At 37.9% G+C, this 24,682-nt stretch overlaps 2 protein-coding genes across 6 annotated transcripts; both read left to right on the plus strand.

The window, feature by feature from the left end:
* Positions 1-2,921: 2,921 nt before the first annotated feature.
* Positions 2,922-11,534, plus strand: LOC135597727 (ATP-dependent zinc metalloprotease FTSH 8, mitochondrial-like). Of its 3 annotated transcripts, XM_065091091.1 has the most exons (10): positions 2,922-3,127; positions 3,196-3,424; positions 3,526-3,600; positions 4,612-4,745; positions 7,269-7,754; positions 7,938-8,705; positions 9,447-9,674; positions 10,640-11,121; positions 11,301-11,371; positions 11,467-11,534. In XM_065091091.1, exons 1-9 carry the CDS (start codon positions 3,032-3,034, stop codon positions 11,302-11,304), a joined length of 2,502 nt encoding a protein of 833 aa, XP_064947163.1. In that variant the 5' UTR covers positions 2,922-3,031; the 3' UTR covers positions 11,305-11,371; positions 11,467-11,534. The 3 variants fall into 3 exon arrangements, with proteins under 3 accessions (XP_064947163.1, XP_064947162.1, XP_064947164.1); XM_065091090.1 differs by lacking the exons at positions 11,301-11,371; positions 11,467-11,534 and having other exon boundaries at positions 10,640-11,183; XM_065091092.1 differs by lacking the exons at positions 11,301-11,371; positions 11,467-11,534 and having other exon boundaries at positions 2,924-3,091; positions 10,640-11,183.
* On the plus strand, positions 11,506-24,541 carry LOC135597728 (ribonuclease II, chloroplastic/mitochondrial-like). 3 transcript variants are annotated; one of them, XR_010481386.1, is made up of 15 exons: positions 11,506-11,605; positions 16,411-16,570; positions 16,713-16,826; positions 16,905-16,982; positions 17,045-17,176; positions 17,985-18,206; positions 18,709-18,891; positions 18,988-19,050; positions 19,163-19,269; positions 19,367-19,516; positions 19,597-19,756; positions 22,229-22,624; positions 22,902-23,126; positions 23,897-24,069; positions 24,148-24,541. XR_010481386.1 is itself a non-coding variant. In XM_065091093.1 (15 exons), exons 1-14 carry the CDS (start codon positions 12,351-12,353, stop codon positions 24,011-24,013), a joined length of 2,382 nt encoding a protein of 793 aa, XP_064947165.1. In that variant the 5' UTR covers positions 12,251-12,350; the 3' UTR covers positions 24,014-24,017; positions 24,148-24,541. The 3 variants fall into 3 exon arrangements, 1 of the variants encoding a protein (XP_064947165.1); XR_010481385.1 differs by lacking the exon at positions 11,506-11,605 and adding an exon at positions 12,251-12,625; XM_065091093.1 differs by lacking the exon at positions 11,506-11,605 and adding an exon at positions 12,251-12,625 and having other exon boundaries at positions 23,897-24,017.
* The last annotated feature ends 141 nt before the right edge of the window (positions 24,542-24,682 follow it).

Here is a 24,682-nt window from a genome sequence, read left to right on the forward strand (position 1 = left end):
ATGAATACAACATTAGAGAGCTATTTGGGGTATTAAATCTTGATAATAAACCCTACTTCTAATAGCTTCTCTACTTCATCACTAATTATCTGTTTGTAGTCAGTAGCAAACTTACGAAACTTTTGTTTCACTTATCGTGTCTTGGGAGAAATATTCAAGTGATGCTAAGTCACATTGGGGTGGATTCTCGACATATCTCTTAGCAATCCATGAACACCTCGACATTCTCCTGAAGGAAGTTGATGAGTTGCACCCATCTCTCTTTCGAAAGTGTCGCCTCGACCTTGATAGTTTGGGTGGGTCAAGCCTTGTTTAAGGGCATTTCAATCAGTTGCTATAGTAACTAAATATGTGAGGCACACTTAATGAAGTCTCAAGGGTCTATGGGTGGCACCTTGGGTTGGGCCTTTTTCGATGGTAAGACCACCATCAAGTAACATTGATGCAACTCTCGTATGTTGCTTCTCAACTCTCTAATGTTGGTCATCATCTAAAACTTCATCACAATGTGAAAGGTCAACATCATTGCCCTCAATTTATTTGGAGTGGGTCAATATATGATCGTGTTATATGCTGAAAGATATCCACCACCATAAACTTAGCCAGTATTATTTATGAGTAAGGCTCATCTCTAAATATGATGTATAGGTTCATGATTTTAAGAGGTGAGATATAGTCGCTACTAAATCCCGCTAACGAAGAAGTCATAGGGTTAATATCATTAGTTGACAGCTTGAGTTTTTGAAAAGCATCAAAGTAGAAAATACTAATAAAGTTACATGTGTCAATCATGACCCTCTTCACCCGAGCATTGATCATCCTTACCGAAACTATCAATGTATCTTCGTAATTCGAGTCAAGGTACTCTGTCTCTTTCTCCTTTATGGTTATATTTGGGTCATCCTTTATCCTCGTATGCTTTTCAATGATAGCGCATGTATAAACCAATGAATTGTTTCCCCCTAATACGGGTCCACCAATGATGACATCAATTTATTGCTCAACCGGCCGTTAAGGTTGGGGTGAGGGCACTTGATACTTTTGGACTAACCACCAGATATGTCTCCAATGTATGAGTTTATCAATAAGCTCTTTCAAGTTACAATAATCGTTTGTGTTGTGACCATAATCATGATGAAACCAATAGTATTTAAACATTTCTCTCGTCAATAGGGTCTCCATCAAGTGAGGGTATTTTAAGAGCTCCTATTTTTTTCTAATGAAAAAGCTTTAGTTTTAATTATACTTGGGGGGTTAGCTTGGACCTTAGATAAGATAACTCAGGCAATTCATTTATCCTCTATTGTGATAACCTCATGGTTGGGGCTAATTGTGGTCACTCTTTGTTTTTGTCTCTTATATGACTTCTCATGTTTGCTTGAGATCATTGTTTTGATGATAGTATATTAATTGATTATTTGAAGTACTTACACTATAGTCGCTAATTGTCTCTCTATCGATAACTAAAAGAGGCGAGTGGGTTTTAGCTTCATCACGAAGGTTTATATTATAAGTGATGGATAAGCATCTATCACGCCTCATATCTCATTTGTGAACTAAGCGATGAAGTTTGCAAGCGTTTCTTCCTCATTTACCTGAGTTCGAGGAGTATTGTCGTTGAAAACCGCGGGTGTATATTTTTAAGGAAGTGAAGTTTGAACTTTATTGTACGTTAGGCAAAAGAATCGATAGAGAAGGTGCAATGTATCATGGTGTCCAAAGTATCATATAATAATATTTGGGTGTAAAAAATTATAATGTGTTCCATCAGATCGACACTACCATCGAACACCTCTAAGATAAGAGATAAAAATTTATTGAGATGAGTACATAGATTAGGACCATTCATAGGGGGAAAAGACTCAAGTTATTGAATAGACACTAATATTGCATTTGTAAGAGCATCTATTATCCCCCTAATGAAAATATTGTGTTTCGAGAGTAATGCCTATTCATTTAAGCATTCATTGAGAGGATCGATGGGTGGATATTATTGTAATATCGAGCTATCCTTTTAGTACCAAAAATATTATAGGAATATATCATCGATATTGCGATCAACCCAATGTGGTCCAAACCCATGTGCGTAGAGTTGCTCGAAGTACCTCCAAGGTTAAAACGTCGAGCTCTTAAGGTGCTACTTGTATGAAGATCATGATCGGGAGAAATTTTTTGACTCGATCCCTCCGATGCTAGCTCGAGATAGGCAAGTATAGAAGCGAGCGATTAAAAAGTAATTTTTTTTATTATATTAAAAATAAGCATTGATATATTATCGTAAATAAACAGAATATTTCATAAATATTTTGCAGGGAGTTAGCAACATCGCCTTTTATCTATACATATGTTAGATAGAGAATACTCTACAGCCTGAGATCCTTGTTCATTTGAACGTGTTAGTATAGTCTTTGTCTTTTGAGATTAAATATCATGTCATATATGTTTCCTCTTTCACAATATCATCATCTAAATCCTTAACTTCCTAAGATCATCATCTCTATCATAAGAGATGGGCTTGGACGTGGATCCCGATTAAGCTCACTCCACATATTGAACAATTAATTTTTTTCAATGAATTGGATCGGATTAGAATCTCTTATAAAGAGATGGGAGAGAAAATAAAGTAAGAATATTTTGTATAAGTTAAAAAAAAATAGAAACGAAGTGCTCCTCAGAAAAAGAAAAAAGAAAAAAAAGGGGCAAAATAAACGATTTTTTCCGTAGCTTTTAGATGGATGCAGTCTTATCGAATCCGGATCGAAACCTGGATCCGGATCCAGCTTCAAGACCTCTCTCATTCTTTATTAACAAGAGCTTCGCTATTCGGAGTCGGATTCGGATCGGGATCCAAATCCAGATCCAGCTTCGAGACCCCTCCCCCTTCCTCGGAGGAAACTAGAACTTCGATCGCCCCAACCATAATAAGACCGGTTCCTCTCCTTCCTCCTCGAACCCCTTCTCGTGTTTCTCTCTCTCTTTCTCTTTCAACATCTAGGTTTCTCAGCCAATTCATGCGCCATCGCCCCGAAACATGAGCTTTGCCAGCCTCGGGCGGTCCCTCTTGCGATCGGCGCGTTCCCGGTCCCCCAGGGTAACTGCACGCCGATCCCTCCTCCCACTTCTTCCTGTAAGTTTCTGCACTAGAGACGTTGCTTTCTGGGGTACGTAATCGTTGGGTTCGATTTGATTGTTTAGGTTGCATTATCCAACGGTAACAATGGTGCGCGGCCCGTGCTCTCCGGCGAAGCACTCCTTCATAAGCCTTGCATTGGATACGAGAACGTCGCCGGGACGAGGGGTTACCTGACTTCTCTTGGAGCGAATAAGGCCGTCGGCGTTGGGAACCGGCTATTGGATTGGCGGTTCCTGCTAGCGAATCCTAATTTTAGGCGGTTCTTCTCCAGTGGAAATCCGAACAAGAAAAGTAAGTGATCGATCTTTTGATGAAACTCGACTTCTTTGCTTGCAGCTCCTTGTCTTTTCGTTTATATTTGTTCCTCCTTCCCTTTGTATCATTCATTTCAGATTACGAGAACTACTTCCCAAAAGATAAGAAGGAAATCCCAAAAGGGAATGCAAATAACAAATCGGATCCAAAAGGTAAGTGACACTCAAATTAGTAAATTTGGTAGTACCTCCAATTATTACTTGAATACAAACTCTATATGGATTCACATACTATTTGGATTTGTTATTGTTGTGGACCTGTAAGTTTCCAGCATTCCCTAGCTATGCTGAGCTTCATAACTGTCATTTGGTGTGGTTTTTCGGAGTCTGTATGTTTGAACCTGCATAATATAATTTAATCAACAGTTTCCAAATGATAGTTGTTTGTGCTATGCATTAGAGATGTTGTTAATATATAGTGAAATACTATATTATTAGCAAGTTGTCAATATATTGGAGCCCCAAAGCTCAGCATATGAATTTCTTGAATACGATGATGCACACTGAACTGCTTCTCCATATGGTATTGCTGAAAAAGGACATTATGCATCAAGGACAGAGAAACAACAGATTATTGCTTGAATTCATAGATATCAACCTTATACTTAACAGACTTTGTTGTTTATGCCACATACATTAAACGATAAAATGCCTTTATTTTGTTAAAAAAATAAGAAGAATAAAATGCTGTAAGGATGTTTAAGAAGAAACATGAATAGATGGAGGAGATAAGAAAAGAAGTATTCTCCATGTTGATTACTGACAATACACTACTGAATTCTCCTAGCAAGAGGAGAATCATTTTCAAATCAATGTTCATCAAGAGAATTCACTAGCAAGTTTCTATAAACTGTTGACCAAACATGGATGAATTATGTAAAATTCTCCTAGTTATGAAGGATGTGACACCTACATGAAGTATTGGATTCCTATTGAGAAATTTTGATGAGTAACAGAGTTTTAGATATGCTAGTAAGGCAATATGTGTATTTTTTATTATCAAATTTTCATAGGATAATTATGTTTATTCATCATTAGTGGAATACATTTTTTGTTTCTGTTGACAATTCAGGTTATGTTCTTGAGCAATTAATTTAGTGGAAGTTTTAGAGATTTAACTAGTCAATTTGTTCTCGAGAATATGCACTTATATATTTTTTGCAGGGGATTCAAGCACAGAAGATCATGGAAATTTCCAGGAGAATTTTATGAAGCAGTGGCAAAGTCTTATCACCCCTCTTATATTTATTGGCTTGTTGTTTTCATCTTTTTCTAGAGGTTCCTTTGACCAGAAAGAGGTCAGGCTTTATTTTAACCATCTAAGTATGTTTCTTTTCCTCCTGTAAAATTCTTTTTTCTATAAAGAACTTGCTCCTGTGATCTTTTTTATCAGATGCCACTCCAGTGTCCATGCTAAGATGAAGTTCCATTAATTGAGAAGAAATGTCGTATTTCATTTATGTATTTCTGGAATATATTTTTATACACTGATATGTACTTCACATGTATATCTGTCCTTTGCTGAGTAGACCTCTTCTAAATAAAGATTAAATCAGGATCATCTTTCAGATGGGAATTTCTTCCTGGTTTGATTTCATTTACAGATACCCGTTTTACCAGCTTTTATGACTTCATGTAACTCATAGATGCACAAAAAAAAGATAATGACAGGCTCCAGGTTGAAGTTCTTAAGAAAAAGAAATGACAAATTAGATATAAATAGCATTCAATTGCAGATGTCATACTGTTTAAAACAAATGTAAAGTTATGCTTCATCAAGCATGGAAAAAATCTTTCTTCTGTTACCAGCTGATAGAATTTTTTGATTAAGATAAAAAGATCATGTGATAAAAAGATAAATTGCAAAATGGTGAGAAGAAAGAAAAGGTTAACTATGCAGTCTCTTCAGGTGGATTGTCCTAAAAGCTTTGACATAAATTTAATTTGTTTGAATGGTGATCAGGGTCATTTCCATAGTGGAGAGAGAATTAACAGGCTCCAGTTTACCATAATATTTCTACATTTAAGGGCCTGAAATATGTGGAGAGACACTGCCTTCAGCATATACTTCTCTACTTGTATTTTCTTCTTGTATCTGACTGTCGTAGCCAATTCTTTTATGCTGCAGGAGAGGGATGCAAGCCATCAATCAGGTTTTTAATAGAATCTTCACAGACTTTTTTTTTTCAGTGGGATCCACATCGTATGGGTTTAACATCAATCCATTTAATCTAAGTGAAGAACTATTAAAAGACGAGGGAAATTTAGTGAAGCCCTAGACAAATAGATAATCTTGACGAGGACCAAAATGTAACTCTGTCATGCTTGTTGACTTATATCTATAAATGAGCCAGTTGATTGCCAAGTATAATTACGAATTAGTTTATAACGTTTGGATTCTTTTATTTGGAAGGTTGTCCTTTATGTTGTGGAAATCATGGCTTGCCAAATTACAATTATCAGTCAACTTTGGTCTATCTTCAGCTTGCATGCTTGCAGTCTGCAGTGTTGTATTTAGTGAAGGCTAGTAATTATCCACAGTTATACAGACTCTTTTTTTCTTTTCTCATATAATCTGGTCCAACTGTATTTGCCTTTGGGACTGGTAATTAGTGATCTCCATTATTTTCTTCAGATTGTTTTAGATCAATGATTGAAGCATTGGTGAATCATACATGGAGCAGACATGCACTTTGTAGGGAAAACACCATCTGTAGCTGCTGGTCCTCATCAATTGCGTTCATTTTAGTTGTGGATGCTATATCTGGCACATACAACATGTTTGTGCATCTTAACTTGCAAAAAAGCAAATTGTCAAGATAGTCCAACACTCAGATCTTTTGATTTTTGTCTGATGGATTGCTTACAATATTCTACATAATTATGCCTTTCAAATATGCTCACACTTTTGATGTTCCTATTCTAGTTTTTCTTATGAATTTGATCTATAGTACTGCTTTTCTTTAGCCTAGTTTTTTATCAATAAAGCAAATTTTGTGCTTTCTAGTTGTCCAATTTGAAGCTACTCTTTGAACTTTGCAAATTAAGGCTTCCTTGTATACCATCTAGGTAATGACGACTTAAGCATTTTTGAAACCTTTCTTATCTTGCTAGGCCAAGAAAATCATCTTTAATTAGGATTATCAGTTGCCAAGTTTTGATTCAAGGAGTTGAGTATTTTCTAGTCGGTTGATGCAAGAAGTTGGTTGATATGTGATGCAAACTCCAAGTGACCTTTATTGCCTTCATTGTGTCCAAGGTTCCACCAACGCTTCATAGTTTATACTGTATACCAAGGTTTGAAATATCGTATCGTACCGTACCGGCGTTTATACTGTAGCAATACTGTAGCAGTCCTGCAACACTGTAGCACTGATACAGTGCTCGGTGCTCGGCACGCCTGAATATACCGCTCGGTACACCTGGGTGTACCGAGCGGTATACCATACCGTACCGGTACCGAGCCCAGGTCGAAACTCCGGTATGGTACGGTATTGCGAACCTTGCTTTATACTATACTTTTTAGCTCCAGTTGAATCTTGTGTTTGAACAACATGACGAATACATTAACAATTTTTTTCATTCCAGGATATCCTATTATATTATGATCACATTGTTGCTGTATTGATTGAGTTATCATCAGTTTATTTATCCTAAATGATTCTTGGTTTCAGCTATGCCGTTCTTGAAAGATAGTAAATGGAGAAAGTTTAGATTATGAATGTGAAACACAATAATTTTATGCCATGCTTTTCCTGTTTGGATTTTTTTGTTGAGTTCAAGCCATTTTTTTTCTCTGATTTAGATTCTTCGTTTTGCAGATTAGTTTTCAAGAGTTCAAAAACAAGTTATTGGAAGCAGGTTTAGTTGATCATATTGTTGTATCCAATAAATCAGTCGCCAAAGTTTATGTCAAGAAATCTCCTCAAATAAACAATCAAACACAAGACAATGAAATTCATGGTCCAACAACCGATGTTTCTAGCAGACATGCTCCCAGCCGTTACAAGTACTATTTCAACATTGGAAGCGTGGAATCATTTGAAGAAAAAATGGAGGAGGCTCAGGAAGCATTGGGCATGGACCCACATGATTATATTCCTGTGACTTATGTCTCAGAAGTAATTTGGTATCAGGAGCTGCTGAAATTTGCACCAACGGCTTTCCTTCTTGGTTTTATCTACTTTATGGGGAAAAGATTTCAGGGTGGACTTAGCGTGGGAGGCGGCACAAGAAAGGGAAATCGAGGTATTTTTAACATTGGAAAAGCTCATGTGACTAAGATGGATAAGAATTCAAAAAATAAGGTAAGCATTATATTTCTTGGTATCTCCAGTTGTCATTTTGATGGTCAAGCAAGAAACATTATATTGGTTTCCTTGTTTATGCTTGTTGCTTATTGCCAGGTAGGATGAGCTGGTAGCTAGAACTTTATCCTTCATATATTTGTTGTGCATGTCTATTTTCAATAACTCGTGCATGTAAGCCAGGTGTTTTTCAAAGATGTTGCTGGCTGTGATGAAGCTAAACAGGAAATAATGGAGTTTGTGCACTTCCTTCAAAATCCTAAGAAGTATGAGGAACTGGGAGCTAAGATTCCTAAAGGAGCCCTTCTTGTAGGTCCTCCTGGTACAGGAAAGACACTTCTAGCGAAAGCAACTGCAGGTGAATCTGGTGTGCCATTTCTATCAATTTCTGGTTCAGATTTCATGGAAATGTTTGTTGGCGTTGGACCGGCCAGGGTGAGAAACTTGTTTCAAGAAGCTAGACAGTGTGCTCCTAGTATAATTTTCATTGATGAAATTGATGCTATTGGTCGAGCAAGAGGTCGTGGAGGTTTTTCAGGTTCAAATGATGAACGAGAAAGCACACTGAACCAGTTGCTTGTGGAAATGGATGGATTTGGAACCACCTCAGGAGTAGTTGTGCTTGCTGGTACCAATAGACCTGATATATTGGATAAGGCCTTACTAAGACCTGGCCGATTTGATCGCCAAATAACAATTGATAAGCCTGATATAAAAGGTCGAGAGCAGATCTTTCGCATTTATCTTAAAAAGATCAAGCTTGATAATGATCCATCATTTTACTCCGAGAGATTAGCTGCTCTCACTCCTGGATTTGCTGGTGCTGACATTGCCAATGTTTGTAATGAGGCTGCTTTGATTGCTGCAAGAAGTGAAGAAACACAAGTTACGATGCATCATTTTGAGGCTGCTATTGATAGGATTATTGGTGGATTGGAGAAGAAAAATAAGGTATCTCATTTTCTACTCCATTATTTTCCTTGAAAAATGATCCTTTTATATGCTTCTCAATGATTTGGTTTCTTGTTTGTGTTAGCTCTTGTTCTCCTCTTATATGTTTAACTTTATACTGTAGCATTGTATTCTTTTTTACCATATTGCAAATATATGGTATCTCATTTTGACCATATTGCAAAAATGATCCATTTTGAGGCTGCTATTGATAGGATTATTGGTGGATTGGAGAAGAAAAATAAGGTATCTCATTTTCTACTCCATTATTTTCCTTGAAAAATGATCCTTTTATATGCTTCTCAATGATTTGGTTTCTTGTTTGTGTTAGCTCTTGTTCTCCTCTTATATGTTTAACTTTATCCTATAGCATTGTATTCTTTTTTACCATATTGCAAATATAAGAATCAAGAGCTAAACTCATCTAACATTGTCAGAATTAAGAATTATCACATTTGGCAAGGTGTTATTCTATGGAAATTTGTAAATCACAATAAATTGTCTATGCTTTTCTTGCGAGTGACAAGAAATTTCATTCAGCTTTTTGGTGACTTTGAACTTTGGAAAATGATGCCTTAACTATGCAGACAATTATGTGTCTAATGAGCTGCCACTCCATTTTCCTCTTATGAAATTCTAATCTTGTTGCGGGTTAGGTGTTTGTTTTAGTTACTGCAAGATGATGTTATGCTTTTCTAAGAATGTCACTGCACTTGAAAACTCTTCTTGTTTGCGTTCTAGGTAATTAGCAAGTTGGAACGTCGGACTGTTGCTTACCATGAAGCAGGTCATGCTGTCACTGGATGGTTTTTGGAGCATGCGGAGCCCCTTCTGAAAGTCACTATTGTTCCTCGTGGAACTGCTGCTCTGGGTTTTGCTCAATATGTGCCTAATGAAAATCTTTTAATGACTAAAGAGCAGCTCTTTGACATGACATGTATGACTCTAGGTGGCCATGCATCTGAAGAGGTATGGAATATCCCTCTTAATAAATATGATTTTTCAAAAAATTGTCAGCATTGCTGTTATATTTGTTGATTAAATAATTTTTGCTGGTTGTTAGTTTCCAAACATGTTATCTGTAACACTTGAAGTGTACTCTTTAAATTTTGTTATCTTTGAATAGAGTAGGTTTTTTGTGATTTAGAAAGTTTCCTCTTTACTACTAGTTGGTTAAATAGGAGCAGAAATTTGACATGCTATATATCTGGAAATGTTTGTTGGTGTTAATTTTCTGATTAAATGGTTATGCACGTTATTTACAGATTGATGTTCGAAAACAATTGTATTCCGTTCCTGATTTTTTAACCATGATTAATTTTAAAATTGGTACAATTAAGTCATTTCCTGCTTAGTGAAAATGAAGATATTATTTTGTTATTATTTAACACATGTATCTTATCTATTTGTGTATATACCTTCATGTGGTGATACTGCATTTGCTAATTCCTGTTGAGAGTAATGTCTCATCATGTGTCTGATCTTGACACAGGAAATCATAGGTATGCCTTTTCACTAATCAAAGTCATCAGAACACTTCTAAATGAAGTTGTTATATCACTTGGCTTTTCTTTTAATGAAGTTGATGTTTAAAACTGGGTCCCAGGCTGTAAAATCCCTCTCTCGCTTGAGTTTTGTAACTTATGTTCATAGTATTGATAGTTTGCAACCAATGACCAGTAGTACTGGTAAAATACCTATCATTTATATCTTTTACTTAACAATGTTGGATGGCACATATTGGTGTGCTGTCCCGGTATCCTAGTAACATTACTGGTCCAATGTCTGTATTGGACCAGTATTTAAAATCTTGGACTAAAGTGTATACTCGCATAAAGTCTTCATAAGATTTGAAAACTCATTGCAAACTTAGTTGAACTATCCTTTTTGTAAATGTTAAATCTAGTAAAAAGTAACTATATTGGTTGTTTCAGGTTTTGTTAGGAAAAATCTCCACTGGAGCACAGAATGACTTGGAGAAAGTGACAAAAATGACCTATGCCCAGGTTGCAGTCTATGGTTTTAGTGACAAGGTCGGTCTCCTTTCTTTTCCCCAGAGAGAGGATGGTTTTGAAATGACGAAGCCCTATAGCAACAAGACTGGAGCCATCATTGACACTGAGGTGAGGGAATGGATCTCCAAGGCTTACGAGAGGACGGTTGAGCTGATAAAGGAGCACAAAGATCACGTGGCACAGATTGCGGAGCTCCTCCTCAAGAAGGAAGTGCTGCACCAGGATGACTTGGCACAGGTCCTAGGTGAGCGGCCATTCAAATTAACTGAGCCTACAAATTACGATAGGTTTAAGCAAGGGTTCCAAGAAGCAACTGAGAAGAAAAGCCAAGAGACTTTGGAGGGTTCCATAGTTGCGGATGGTGATGGGTCATCATCACTTGATGGGGAGGTCGTTCCTACGTAAGCGATATAGTTTTGTATGATGTATTTAAATACAAACTTGATAGCCTCTTGCTTCTATTTATTTAAGGTTAAAAAATTGTACAAAATCAGCATCCACACCCACAAAACATGGTGGGTGTGGATGCTGATTTTTCATGTTCTTACCAAGTCGTGTACTCTTTCATCCTTGGTTGAAGCTGAATTCTTCTTGGCCAAGTTATCAACAACAACTCATGGGTCGGTTGCGCTGAAGAAGCGTTGGTTGCAGGTGCGTCATTCCACTCTTCACCTTGAGCTTGAATATATATCTTTCAGCACTGCATTGTAGCCTATCACCACCTGTTGTTAATTTAACTTGGTCAGATGTATTATTTGGTTACATGCAAGCAAACGTAGAAGGGACGTCGGGGTCCATTGATAGTAGGAGACGGCCGATGACTGCCTGCCTCTGTTTCAGCCTGTGGTCACTCGCTTGCAAAATGGGAGTCCATCCATCATCAATGTTTGTCTTCCTCAATTTTCGTTTGGAGTTTGTGAAATTATTTATTAATGTTTTTGCTAGTGTTTTATTTACTTTTGCATTTGTGATGCCGGCATTTACGTTGCACAGAGAAATGTGTCAAGTGTATCCATGCCTCCATTAATTATTAACCTGGACATATGTGGGGTTTCAAGAGGGTCAATAATGTAGAGCCTTCAACTTGGGGTAACGTGAGGTTTGAAGAGGGTCAATAAAAAAGTATCTAAACGCATCAAACGTTATAGATGTTTTGTTTGTTAGGGCATATATCAAGCATCAACATTTAAGTCGTAGGAGATCCACAAGCTAAGGGTGGACACACTTGAACTTCTTAGATAGGTCGGACACGTATGCTGACTAAGTTGCTCACGTAAGGAGACATTGCAGCCATGGCAGCAGACTTGCAGTTCGTCGCAGAGTGTTGATGTTGCAACAAGACACCGCAGTCATTTTAAGATGCATTGGATACAGACAACGCAGCCATGTTAAGATGCAATGGATCTGTGTTCACTTGGTTTATGGGACTCAGCTTTACATGGGCCCATTAATAGTCCATAATCTTTACATGGGCCATAATGGGCTTTAGATGGCTCTACTCAGGCCTCGGATAGAAATAAAACATCCCATCTCTTCCCCAGCCACTGGTGCGAGCGAAGCAAATTGAAGGCTTCCCTTCCACCAAACCTATAAAATCTTCCCTCGCCTTCTCACTCTGGCGACGAGGGCGATGAGTGGTGGCGGGTTATTGCGCACCGCCTGCCATCCTCCTCTCTCCGGTTTTCTATCCCTCCGTTTCTTCCACCCTCGCCGCCGCCGCCGCCTTTCCGCTCTCTGCGGAAGACACCGTAACCTAGGCCTTGCTTCTTCTTTACCTTCCCTAGGGTTCCGATTGGATCGGTATGGCTTCAGTGAACGGAGCTGCTACGTTCACAGCCTCGTCGAGTCCGTCATGGAGGAATTGGCCGTCATCCGCGCCACCCGGCGGATTCGGGCGACCGCCAAGTAACGCTCTCTGTTCTTTCTTGCTGCGTTTTCGTTTCCGTAGTGTTTTCCTGCTTTTTTGCTGCATCTGGAGCTCAAGTGCTGGGTAAATCGATCTGGGTATCAAGAGGGCTTGACTTTCTGGTAACTGCACTTAGACTTGGTTTACTTTGGACTGTACGAACCTGATTGACCATCCGAATACCATCCTGTGTTCCATCTCCTCTTCTCCCAAATCGTACACCCTCTTCATGTCTTTGGCCACCTATGTGACCCTCCTCTTCGGGTTATATCACAATTGTTTGCGATGAGGATCCATGATATTGGGTCTGATGATCCATAACTCATCTTCACTTGACTGGTTATCGAATGTATTCAGAGCAAAGATTTGTGTCTTGGTTCGTTTTTGGTTTCGTTAATCCACTGGATTAACACCGTACCATTGTTCTCGGCGGTATACTGACTCCTACTGCTCAGTGTCACTCAGAAGAAAAGTTCCTGAACTGAGCTTACTGCCTTCATTAAGGAAATCCAGTTGAACACAATCAATCCTTAGGCGCTTCTTTCTTTCGGTTTTCACCAACTATTCCAATTCAATAGAATAATGGAAGCCCTTTTTCTAATTCAAGCTGAGAATGATTTGAAGAAGCAGAAGCTGGAAAAAATAATAATAAAATACCAGCTAGTCTGATATTGGTCATCATTTTGACTGGTTTATGATTGATGCTTGAGAGCAAATTTTGAACAACAATGCGGTGTCTGAATATGTTCTGTAGACAATTTGAAGCAACAAAGTATGCCAAAATGTTTTATTACCGGAATCTGTTAAAATTTACATGATTTATCAGAAGAAAAATGGGTTGTAGTTATTTTTAGTTTCACCCATAGAGATTTGAAATGATTCTTTTGTGGATTGGAGACCAAGAAGCATGTAGACACCTTTTCTTGGCAAGGCTCAGGTAATGATACTGACTTTCTCTCAAGGTTTGCCGTACCAGACTGTACCGCCCGGTACGGGCGGTATGTACCGGTCCGACAGGCCAACGGTACGCGGACCGGCCCGTACCGTACCGACACTGTAGCAGTGTACAGTACCACTGTAGCAACACTGTAGCAATGTACAGTCTCGGTACGTGCGTGTACCGCTCGGTACACCTGGGTGTACCGAGCGGTATACCGTACCGTACCGGTACCGAGCTCGGGTCGAAACGCCGGTACGGTACGGTACGGCGAACCTTGCTTTCTCTGATGGAAAAGTTAGTTGTGGATTGTATGTCATATTTGAAGTTGAAGTTTCTGTGGTAGCTCGTAGGGTTTTCAAAAGAATTGAAACCATAGGAAGTGTGTATATTAAGCTAACTATTTGATTCACATACACTGTAATGTAGGTATTGTTGAAGCATCTGAACATGTTTTGGATTTTAACTACAGGTTTTGTAAACTATTTTTTGCAATTTTGGGTTTCAAATTGGGTTTCTTTTTGCACATATGACTGATCGAGGTACATAGTATCATTGTCATATGAGTAAATTAAGGTATTTTTCATCTGTTAGAGTGCTCTTAAACTGTTCTGAGTGTCTTGATAAAGTGTGATTGGTCATTAAACACTAGAAGCAAAGAATTTAACTGAGATTTATGTTTCTTTTTTCTCTGTCCTTAAATTGCCTGTCTTGTACTCCTTGGTGCATCTGACGTCTTTGGTCCATGTTCTATTTGAGATACCGGTGGTGCAACATAGGAAGGTCATACTGTTTATCATCTAGCTTTACTGGTCCTAAGAGAATGTACGATGTGTAACATGCATCTCTTGTCATATCATTGATGAACTGACTGTACGCACAGAAATACAATTTTAATATTGAAACCTGTTCCAAGACTAGAACAGTTTCAAAAGAGCTTAAGATGAGGTTTTTCACGACGGAGCATTTTTAGTGCACAGTTTTTTCTTGCATCATTCGTAGAGATTTGAGATAGAAGGTTTCAGTCACTCTCAGTGATTGCAAAAGGTGCTCGGGCGCTCGCCTAGGCGCTCGGGCGAGGCGAGGCGAGGCCCGAGCGCCTCGCTAATGTCCCAGGCGGCGCGCTTCAAACAGGCGCCGCTTGGACGCTCGCCCGAGCCCAGGCGCTGGGCGCTTCGGGCGAGCGCCTGGGTAAACCAAGGCGACCGAACCAGAATTTTAGGTCTGGTTCAGTCCTGGTTCGGTTGTTAGTTGGTTCAATCGAACCAACTAAACCGATATAACCCTAACCCTAACCCAACACTAACCTGCTGCCGCTGTCGCTCTCGATCCCGATCCCGATCCCGATCGCGATCTCGTCGCTCGCTGCCGCTGCTCGCCGTTGTTGCTGCTCGCGCCTCCCGCGAGCCTTCCCGCTGCTCGCGCCTCCCGCGAGCCCTCTCGCTGCTCGTGCCTCCTGCAAGCCCTCCCGCGAGCCCTCTCGCTGCTCGCGCCTTCCGCTCCCTTTCCCTTTCCCGCTGCCGCCGCTCGCCACCGCTGCTTCCTCGTTTCTCCATCAGGCTCAGTATACTCTTAATATTAAGTTTATTTGAATTTTGAAATGATTAATTTTCTGTTAATAGATTAATAATATATTATTTTGATTTTAATGTTGTTAAATTTTATTTATTTGAAATTATTGTTATAATTATATTATATATTTTTATAATTTAGATAATTTTAAATAATTATATTATCTATTTTTATAATTATATTATATATTTTTATAATTTAGCGCCTCGCTTCGCTCGGGCGAGCGCCTAGCGCCTCGGGCGTTTGTGGACCTTGGCGCCTTTTGGCGCCTAGCGCTTTTTAAATCACTGGTCACTCTGGGAACATATGAATCGTTTTTCATTATATCTTATAGTATTTGACTGGTAAAAAAGGTTTAAAAGAACAACAGCAGATGATAGAACCAACTATTTTGGGTTGGATAGATGGATACTTCTTGCAATTGATCTTTTTTTATAGCTAGTATTACTAGTCAAATGAAGACACAGATTTCTTAATATTGTTTCATTTGTTTATTAGGTATTCCTTATCCCTTCTTGAATTACTATTCAGAACTCAATCACCACACCTTTCTGGTATATTTACAGGTATCCTCTCGATGCACTTAGACCACCTCAAATTGTATTCTTTCTTACTTTATCCATCATTGGAACTAGCTCTAGTTGTTCACACATATAAATAGTAGGATATATCTCAAACCTTGAAATGTCATTACCTCATTCATTACTTTAGAAAAGGTTCAGATGATGATCTTAAATGTGAAGTCATCGGCTTGGATCTGTCAATGCTAAAGGCTAGTGAAGATCAGTTAACTTAATCGTTTGGCCCAACTAGTCATCGATGGCATGGTATAGAAACATTTTGAAGGTCATTTGTATTAAGGGATTAACCTTTTATGATTTTTTACTCTACAGTCTTTGTTAGATTAGTACATACTAGTTGCATGAAATGGCACGAGCTACATGTTGCCTCGTGCAAACAGATTGGTAAGGATGCACAGACACACCTTCAACAGAGCATTGATCCATGTGTGCACACTTGCAAAGGTCAGTATGATGATAGTTGATTTATACATCCCAGATATAAGGCTCAATTCAAGCTTGTTCTGGTGCTCAAAACTGAAGTTTTTGACTTCAATTTTATTTGGTGAGGATCATTGAATTTTTCTCAAAGGTTATTTGTTTTATGAAACCGGTAGGATATTCTTTTACAGTTTTACTTTTGTTGTAGTTGGCATTGCTTTATTTGTTCATTAGTTTGAATATTTGGTTTTTTTTATGTCTGTTATCTTTCCAGAGTGGGATTACCAAGCAGTAAAGAATTATTTGATGCTAAATTGGAAAAGAAAACCTTGCAGAAAGGATTGTTGCTTGAGTTTAGGAAAGATTCTCAAAAGACATTGCTAGCAGTTGTCCAAAAGCCTGATGGGAAGAAAAATTGGATGGTTTGCGATCAGGTTCCTACAAACAACTTCTTCAGCTAAATAGATCTCTAGGTCCTTGTTTATTTTTTATATCTCCCCTGACTACTCTATGTTATATTTGATCTAACTGATTCTGAGGCATCAAATTTAGTTTAGTATTTAATTTTCAAAGCAGAATGGAGTGATTTGCTCAATAAAGCCCCAACAAGTCACATACGTGGTACCTGGTATTGAAGACTTTGACCACACAGATATCTCTGAATTTGTTCAGAAAGCTCAGGGTCTCTTAGTAAGTGTCTGAGAATTCAATATTTGGATAATAGAACTTGGAGCCATTTATTCACAAGTTGTTATTTGTTTCCCACAGGATCCATCCATTCTGGAGTGTGCTTGGATAGAGCTTTCAGAAAATAAAAGGACAGTGACAGCTGAGGAATTAGCTGAGGTACTTATTTGACAAAATCAACTTTCCATGCTTGAACACTGCTCATCTTTCATTTTCTTCAGATTATATATGGCAGCCAGGAATCTCTTGAAAGCTACTGTTCCCATCTCTTGTTGTCAAGAGATGACATATATTTTAATGTGGTTGAGAGCAAGGGATATTGTTCTCTATATGAACCACGTCCTAGCATTCAGGTATCTTATTTCCCTCTGCTATTTCACACCCTTTGTCACTTCAATGCAGATGGTTTTTACTTATATTCCAGGTTTGCTGTTTCCAAAAGGGCAGTCTTGTTTCTATTGGAAGTTTATTTTTGAATCACATTGTATCACAAGAATGAAATTAGGAATATGGATTTTATGTAGCTACAAGAATAGTCATCAGTGGTTTTAGATAATTTCATCATGTATCCTACTTATTATCACTAATAGGAGAATGGAAGCCATTTATTTATTAAAAGTAATAAGATTAATATTTTAAATGCTGCAATGCTTTAGAACCTTTCCTTAGCTTTGACATCTTTTTGTATGTTGTATACAAATTGATTGCCATGTTAATCCAGACATGTCGCATTGAGAAGAAACTTACATGCCATTAAGGTATCAGCACATGCCATGCTGAATTGTGCTGAAGGTGTCCCCTGGCATACCTGCTTACCAACTGCCCTACTAGAAAGGCATTGAAATACCTTTTCTGTTAAGTGAGAATCCTTTTTCTTGGTCTGGCATAATAAACTAATTTGGATTAATGGTAGAATCATTAGATGCTGTCTCAACTCTCAAGAGAGGAAATGCCTGAATTAGTTTATATTCTTTGCCCTGTAATATGTTTTTTGTTGTCGTGATACTTGACCTGGCATTCTATCTTATTCATCATGTGATGTTGTCACTATGGCTGTGCAAGAGCAGTGCGCTAATACCTTGTTCCCTGTTATGTTTTTTGGTTTAATCCTTTTTAATTTTTTGCTTTTATTTTCTAAATGATTTCTGTGTGGTGTATTAGGTGGAGGAACTCTTAAAAAGGAAGCTTGTCAAAGAGTCTTCAGAGAAGGAACTTGAAGAGTTTGTGCACTTACTATTGTCTGCAAAAGCTATGCCTTCACGGTCTAAACCTTCCAAAAGCTCATGGATGACAGAAGATAAAGTTAAAAGGAGAATTGAATCTCTTGAGGCTTATGCTTTAGATGCGTGCAAAAATGATGAACAACGAAAAACTGCTGGAAGTGTAATACTTCTTTTCGTCTCTGTTGACTTTGTTTTGTTTTTAGTATATGTTATATTGTTGGCACATACCAAAAAAATGGATGCCCTTTTTTTTCTATCATCCTTTTCTTACAAGAGAATTTTCCATAGTACATGTATCAATGTATATGCCATTGGGATTAAGGAACAGCACTGACCACTATTAGTATCTCCTTTTCTTTTGGGGGGAGGGCAGGGGGATTTTTTTTATTTTTTATCTTATTGATTTTAGCTTTTTGCAGTCACATTTTGTATGAAATTATCTTTTTATCTCTATTAAACTGAAATCTAATAGGATGTTATAATATATTGGTGGATTAAGAAAGTAGATGTGGACATATATTTCTGTACCTTTAGGTTCTTTTCTGCTATTTTTGTATATCCAATCACAGCTGTAGGTAATTTGTTAATGTTGCAGAAGATACTTTTTATTGTCTTTGTGTATTTACTCCACAGTTGTACTTAATTGATCAATTTTGCAATAGATACTCAAGGCAATGGGATTAATGAAGACATCATCTGCTGCAGTTAACCTCCTCATAGATATTGGATACTTCCCTGTGCATGTCAATCTTGACCTCTTTAAGTTCAATATCCACACTGAATACAGCGAAGAAGTTCTGTCAGCCGCCGAAAACCTTCTAGCTGTTTCCAATGATCTTGATGAGGTAATAGTACAGTTGAGATGTTGTATTAAGTTTATAGTTGTTATGAGATATACTTAACTACTCTTGCGAAGTTAATCTACTTTGGTTTAACTTTAGGGAAACAGGAAAGATCTTACATTTTTGAAAGTGTATGCCATTGACGTGGATGATGCTGATGAGGTAGAATGGAATTCATGCATGTGAAGTGCCGAGCACATGTTGGATCAATATGTTAATCATCTTGCACCATGCCATTGGCCTTGTTATCTCTAATATGCTGTTAATGGTGCAGCTCGATGATGCATTAAGCGCTACAAGGCTACCAGATGGAAGGATAAAACTCTGGATCCATGTTGCTGATCCCACTTGTTTGGTTGCACCTCACAGCATACTTGACCGGTTTATCCTTGTTAATTTATTTTTCTGTTTAATTAGGAACAGAATTCATATGGTTTAGACTTAAAAGAGTTGATCATTTTTTTTTTCTGATGCATAGGGAAGCAATGAGGAGAGGAACCTCCATATTCTTGCCTACTGCTACCTATCCAATGTTCCCAGAGAAGCTTGCAATGGAGGGTATGAGCTTGCAGCAAGGAAAACTATGCAGGGCTGTCAGTGTATCTGTAACATTATCCCAAGATGGAAGGTAAATTTTAGTTGTTTAGTTCTTTTCATCTGCAGTGAATCTTCTCCATACAAATTCAGTTAACCTTTATCAAATGCCAGCATTGCAGATCTTGCAATAGAGAACTCAATCATTAGACCTACCTATATGTTGACATATGAGAACGCAACCGAGTTACTTCATCTGAATCTAGAAGAGGAGGGTGAGCTCAGGATTCTTTCAGAGGCTGCCTTGCTCAGGTTTCAGTGGCGTTGTGACCAGGTTTTCTTTGAGGCTATTGTTAACTTCTTCCTGCTAATTATCTTATTATCTATAGTTATTTTATTTGTAGTCAATTTTATTTCATCTCTTTATCACTGCCATGATGTTCCTATGATCTAATTGCAAGGCCAGAGAAGTATCAAAGTGTACAAAAAAAATTGAACATTAGTCTCATGAAGGTCATGGGACAGTTGAAACCAAGGTTTTAAATTTTTACAGGACTGGTCCGGGCGTGAATAGACTGAGCTCGGAGTCACACATCCTGGAACCACGTAACCCCATAGGACTGAGTCAGAAGGATAAGGGGACCTGGTATGGCATCACTTTATTGTAATTGAGTTCGGTGTGGCAGGCACACTGCTCATTAGCCATCCTCCGGTACCGAAATCTTCAAGGCCTAACAGGCAGCTGGCACCTTTAGGTCACCACGAAAGTAAGCCCCTTGCGGGCAGCTTCCACTAACTGGTATTCAGCACCTTAGGGTCAGGTTAGTGTAGACATCCCTTTTGGTCGGTTTGTGGTGGGTTCATTGGTTATGAGGTTCAATCCCTTATTATTTGCTTCATAAACTCCATCTATTTTGTAATCTTAGGAGTGCCATGTGGATTACATGAGATGCCTCATGATATGACAAGTTAGATTGTGGTCTATCCTGTCTTCTTTGAGCCCAAATATTTAGAAGACACTTTCCTACGAAATATGGGCATGACCATGACCATATGACAGCTCACTATAGGACATCATGCTTATTAAAAACTTTATGATTTCATTTTGATACCTTTTGTTTATGAAATTAATATAATTTACAATTTGTGATAAGCATCATAACCATTTCCTTAAGTAAAATCATATATATATATATATATATATATATGTGTGTGTGTGTGTGTGTGTGTGTGTGTGTGTGTGTATCTATATGTATATATATATGTATAAGTGTGTGTATATATACACACACACATACATATATATATATAAAACATGTAGACGAGAGGTTTTCAACAAATATCAGTCTGAAATGAAGACAATGGGCATGATAAGCATTTTACACAACATAGATGGTCTACATCGCCAATTAGGTTTAGTTAAGAGGACATCCAGCACTGTGAAACCTAAAGGTCAATTTTGAACTATGCACAGAGTTTACACTATGGTGGGATACTACAATGTGATATTACAACTCATGATTGTTGATTTGTTTTTAATTTCTAATTGTGTTGATTAGTCATTACATTATTGTAAATCTTGTTGCATCAAATCACTTGATAATGTAGTTGGTTGATGTAAGCTTTTAACTATAAACTTATTAAGAAAATTCATAGCCACAGTATTGAAAAATTGTTCGTTAATTTAGTAAAAATTTATGAGTCACTTACATGATGGACCTCTCTGGTGTATGCTATTTGCTGATAATATTATCTTAGTTGATGATAATCTAAGTAGAATTAATTATAAACTTGAGTCATCGAGGCAAGTCATAGAAACTAAATGTTTTAGATTAAGTAGGACTAAAATTGAAGATATAAAATGTAATTTTAGTGATATTATTTAGTGATAGGCCAGAAAATATAGTTAAGTTGGATAGGCAAGAAGTCACTTTAAGTAATAACTTTAGATATCTTGGATTAATTATTTAATAAGATAGAGAGATCGATAAAGATATTATTCATAGACTATAAACATGATGGTTAAAATGACGAGGGGCATCATGAGCCTTGTGTGATCATCGGATGCCTTTAAGATTAAAAGGATTATTTTTGTAAAATAGTTGTGGGACCAAAAATACTTTATGGATCTGAGTGTTGGACAATTAAGAAAAAATATATACAAAACGTTTGTGTTGCCGAGGTGAGAATGTTGAGATAAATATATGGAGTTACAAAGGAAAGATAGCAAAAAAAAAAATTTTATTCATGAACAACTATGTATCGCTTCGTTAGAGAATAAGATGAAGAAAATCATTTAAGATGATATGATTATATGCTTAGAAGACCTTTGGATGCGGTAGTTAAAAGAGGTAAAATAATTAATGTCCTAAAAAGACTTTAATCGAAATTATTAGTAAAGATTTAACTATTCTGAACTCAACTAAACATATAACTTTTTACAGATCTGACAACAAAAGATCCATGTAGTCAGCCCCATATAATTGGGACTTATGACTTTGTTGTTGTTGTTGTTGAAATTGTAGTTTCTTACTTGTAACTTTTAGCCACCTTGTTTCTAGTTTTTATTCAGAATTAAATGACCAAATGACCTAGTTGGCCCTAGTGTTAATTCCTATACCAGAAACTGAGTAAACAGTTTCATTCCAGGCATAAATCTTTTATCAGCCATATGATATCTCATCTGGTCCATTCTTACAAATCCTTTCTTGTGTAAGCACTCTATGGCAATATTACTGGAGTTATTTAGGGCTTTTCTTGTATGGACCTATTTCTCTCTGATTATATTGACCAACTAAATTTTCAGGGTGCGATAGACACAGCGACAATAGACCCACGAATCAAGGTGGCAAAGCCTGATGATCCTGAACCATCTATAACTCTGTATGTTGAAGATCAATCAAATCCCGCTATGCGTCTTGTATCCGAGATGATGATACTCTGTGGGGAAGTTATAGCCACATTTGGTTCCTGCAACAACATTTCGTTGCCTTACAGAGGCCAGCCCCAATCAAACATCTCGGCATCAGCATTTTCTCATCTCCCTGAAGGACCTGCTAGAAGTGCTGCTTACCTAAAAATTATGCGTGCCGCAGAAATGAACTTTAGGAAACCTATACGCCATGGAGTATTGGGACTCCCTGGTTATGTGCAGTTTACATCTCCAATCCGTAGATATATTGATCTTCTAGCTCACTATCAGGTATGTTCTTTGTATCAAATGTATCTCGTTAGCAAATTAGTCATTTGGAAGCATCCATTGATGGTTCTGTTCAACTTTCCACACTATTGTTACTTGATACCTGTAGATGAGACAGGTCACTGGGTTCTTCAAGTTCTATAATCTCTTTTCTTGAGCAATTAGATGTAAGATTGGTTATGAGGAAGAACCAAGATTTGGTTATAAGGATGAAGTTTGCTAACAGCTACACTTAGACATATACGGGTATCTTAGCTTGCTACTGTTGTTTGTTTTACAGGTGAAGGCTTTTATTAGAGGAGAATCTCTACCATTTTCAGCTGGTGAATTGGAGGGAATGGCATGTCTTGTTAACATGCATGTAAGAGTAGCTAAGAGACTTCAAAGTAACAGCTTAAGATATTGGTTACTGGAGTATTTGAGACGACAAGAAAGAGAAAGGAAGTTTTCTGCAATGATCCTTAGGCTCATTAAAGATCGGACAGCAGCCTTGCTTTTGATGGAGGTAAGTCTGTGCTTCTACAGTGTTAGTTTGCCAGTTTCATTGACCATAGGATCAAGTGTACGTTTAAGGTCTGACTTTTTTGCTGCATTTGCATTTGAGTATATCAGAAAAATAGTTCCACTAATATCATCAAGGCCAGTGTGATAAGTTCTGGAATGTCGAAAATCGAGTGCACCTGTCATATTCATCTTGCATTTTCTTGTTAGATTCCTTGTCATGTTGGCAGAGTTGTCTTTTGCAACTTGAGCTCTCACCATGCAACAGCCAGTTAAAGTAGACAAATATTCTATTTTGGAATCTGCAAATTAGCAACTAGTCACCATGGTTGTTTTTGTTCTGCCATACCATCGGAATGTCAGTTACATGCTTCCAATCTTCTCTATTAGCCTCTAACTCCCCAAGAACATATTATTGGTCTATAGAAGCAAACCTTCTGTTGGGTAAAGAGAATTACACAGAGGTATACTTCATCCGATTAATTCCAGTATAAATAATCATCAATGAGCAAATAAATGAACAATCCTAAATCAAAAGTGTAATCATGGTTCCGTCCAACAGGCAAATAGCAGACAGTTTGGTAAATTTTGGTATATGCTAATTGCATGATAGTTTTTCAAGTTTCTTTCCTCTGGAAATCTGGGTAGGTAATTTGTTGTTCTTATCTGGAGCGTCGGCACTTGCAAAAATTCAACTCATGGTTTGGTTCATATTTGTTAAAAGGGGGATGATTGTGTCTTGCTCACTCTCTTCCTGGCAAATGGCTTTTGCAGGTCGGGGTTCAGGCTATCGCGATTGTTTCAGACGGGAAAAAGGTTGGTGATGAGATAAAAGTTACCATAGATGAAGCTCATCCACGTGATGATGTGCTTTCAGTAAGGGAAGTTTAAAGAGGTAAGTCAGGTCCTGCACTGCCATTTGCCCATTGACAGACATACTGATATAGGTTAGTGAAACTGATGTTATCTTGCAGTTATTGTACATGTGTCGGAAAGTAACTTCACATTTAACTGGTTGTCCACAGGAGATTCAAAATTTGATGTACTTGTTTTGACCAACCAGCATCGCTGAGCGATCAAACAGAAGCACCCCCATGACAAACCTGCATCTACTCAGTGACAGATATGCTTTGCTTACAGAAGGATCCCCGCTATATGATCGATACAGTATTAGTTTATGGATTCTATGTTGTCTTGTACCGCTGCTCGTTTGACCCAAAATGTGACAACACTGCGTGTGTCGGACACGAGTGGGCACCCGGCAACCAGAGGAGTCCCTCGTTTCGAGGGAAGTTTTGCATGTGGGTCGGGACATCTGTACCGTGCTTGGAGAAAGTTTTATGTAACGCGTGTTCATTTTGGCCTATGTATACTTGTATATTTATATATCTGTGATGATTAAACACAAGAGTTTGCCTCTGTTGTACATTTACAAATTTGGAGCTTGTTTCGATGTTGCTCCATGATTTCTTCTGATTCAAGGTTTGACCTTTGTACCCAACCATCTGTCCATGATGAATCAGGAAGCCAATGCTTCTCTGTAACAAGGCTGGTGAGGGA

Source organism: Musa acuminata, chromosome BXJ1-11, assembly GCF_036884655.1.
Source record: "Musa acuminata AAA Group cultivar baxijiao chromosome BXJ1-11, Cavendish_Baxijiao_AAA, whole genome shotgun sequence".
Lineage (NCBI taxonomy): Eukaryota > Viridiplantae > Streptophyta > Magnoliopsida > Zingiberales > Musaceae > Musa > Musa acuminata.

Coding starts and splice junctions, on each gene's coding strand:
- LOC135597727 (XM_065091091.1), top strand. CDS start 3,032: ATGAGCTTTGCCAGCCTCGGGCGGTCCCTCTTGCGATCGGCGCGTTCC. Junction 3,601..4,611: donor TAACAAATCGGATCCAAAAG/GTAAGTGACACT, acceptor TATTTTTTGCAG/GGGATTCAAGCACAGAAGAT. Junction 7,755..7,937: donor ATAAGAATTCAAAAAATAAG/GTAAGCATTATA, acceptor CATGTAAGCCAG/GTGTTTTTCAAAGATGTTGC.
- LOC135597728 (XM_065091093.1), top strand. CDS start 12,351: ATGAGTGGTGGCGGGTTATTGCGCACCGCCTGCCATCCTCCTCTCTCC. Junction 19,051..19,162: donor ACGTGGATGATGCTGATGAG/GTAGAATGGAAT, acceptor TTAATGGTGCAG/CTCGATGATGCATTAAGCGC. Junction 19,517..19,596: donor ACATTATCCCAAGATGGAAG/GTAAATTTTAGT, acceptor ATCAAATGCCAG/CATTGCAGATCTTGCAATAG.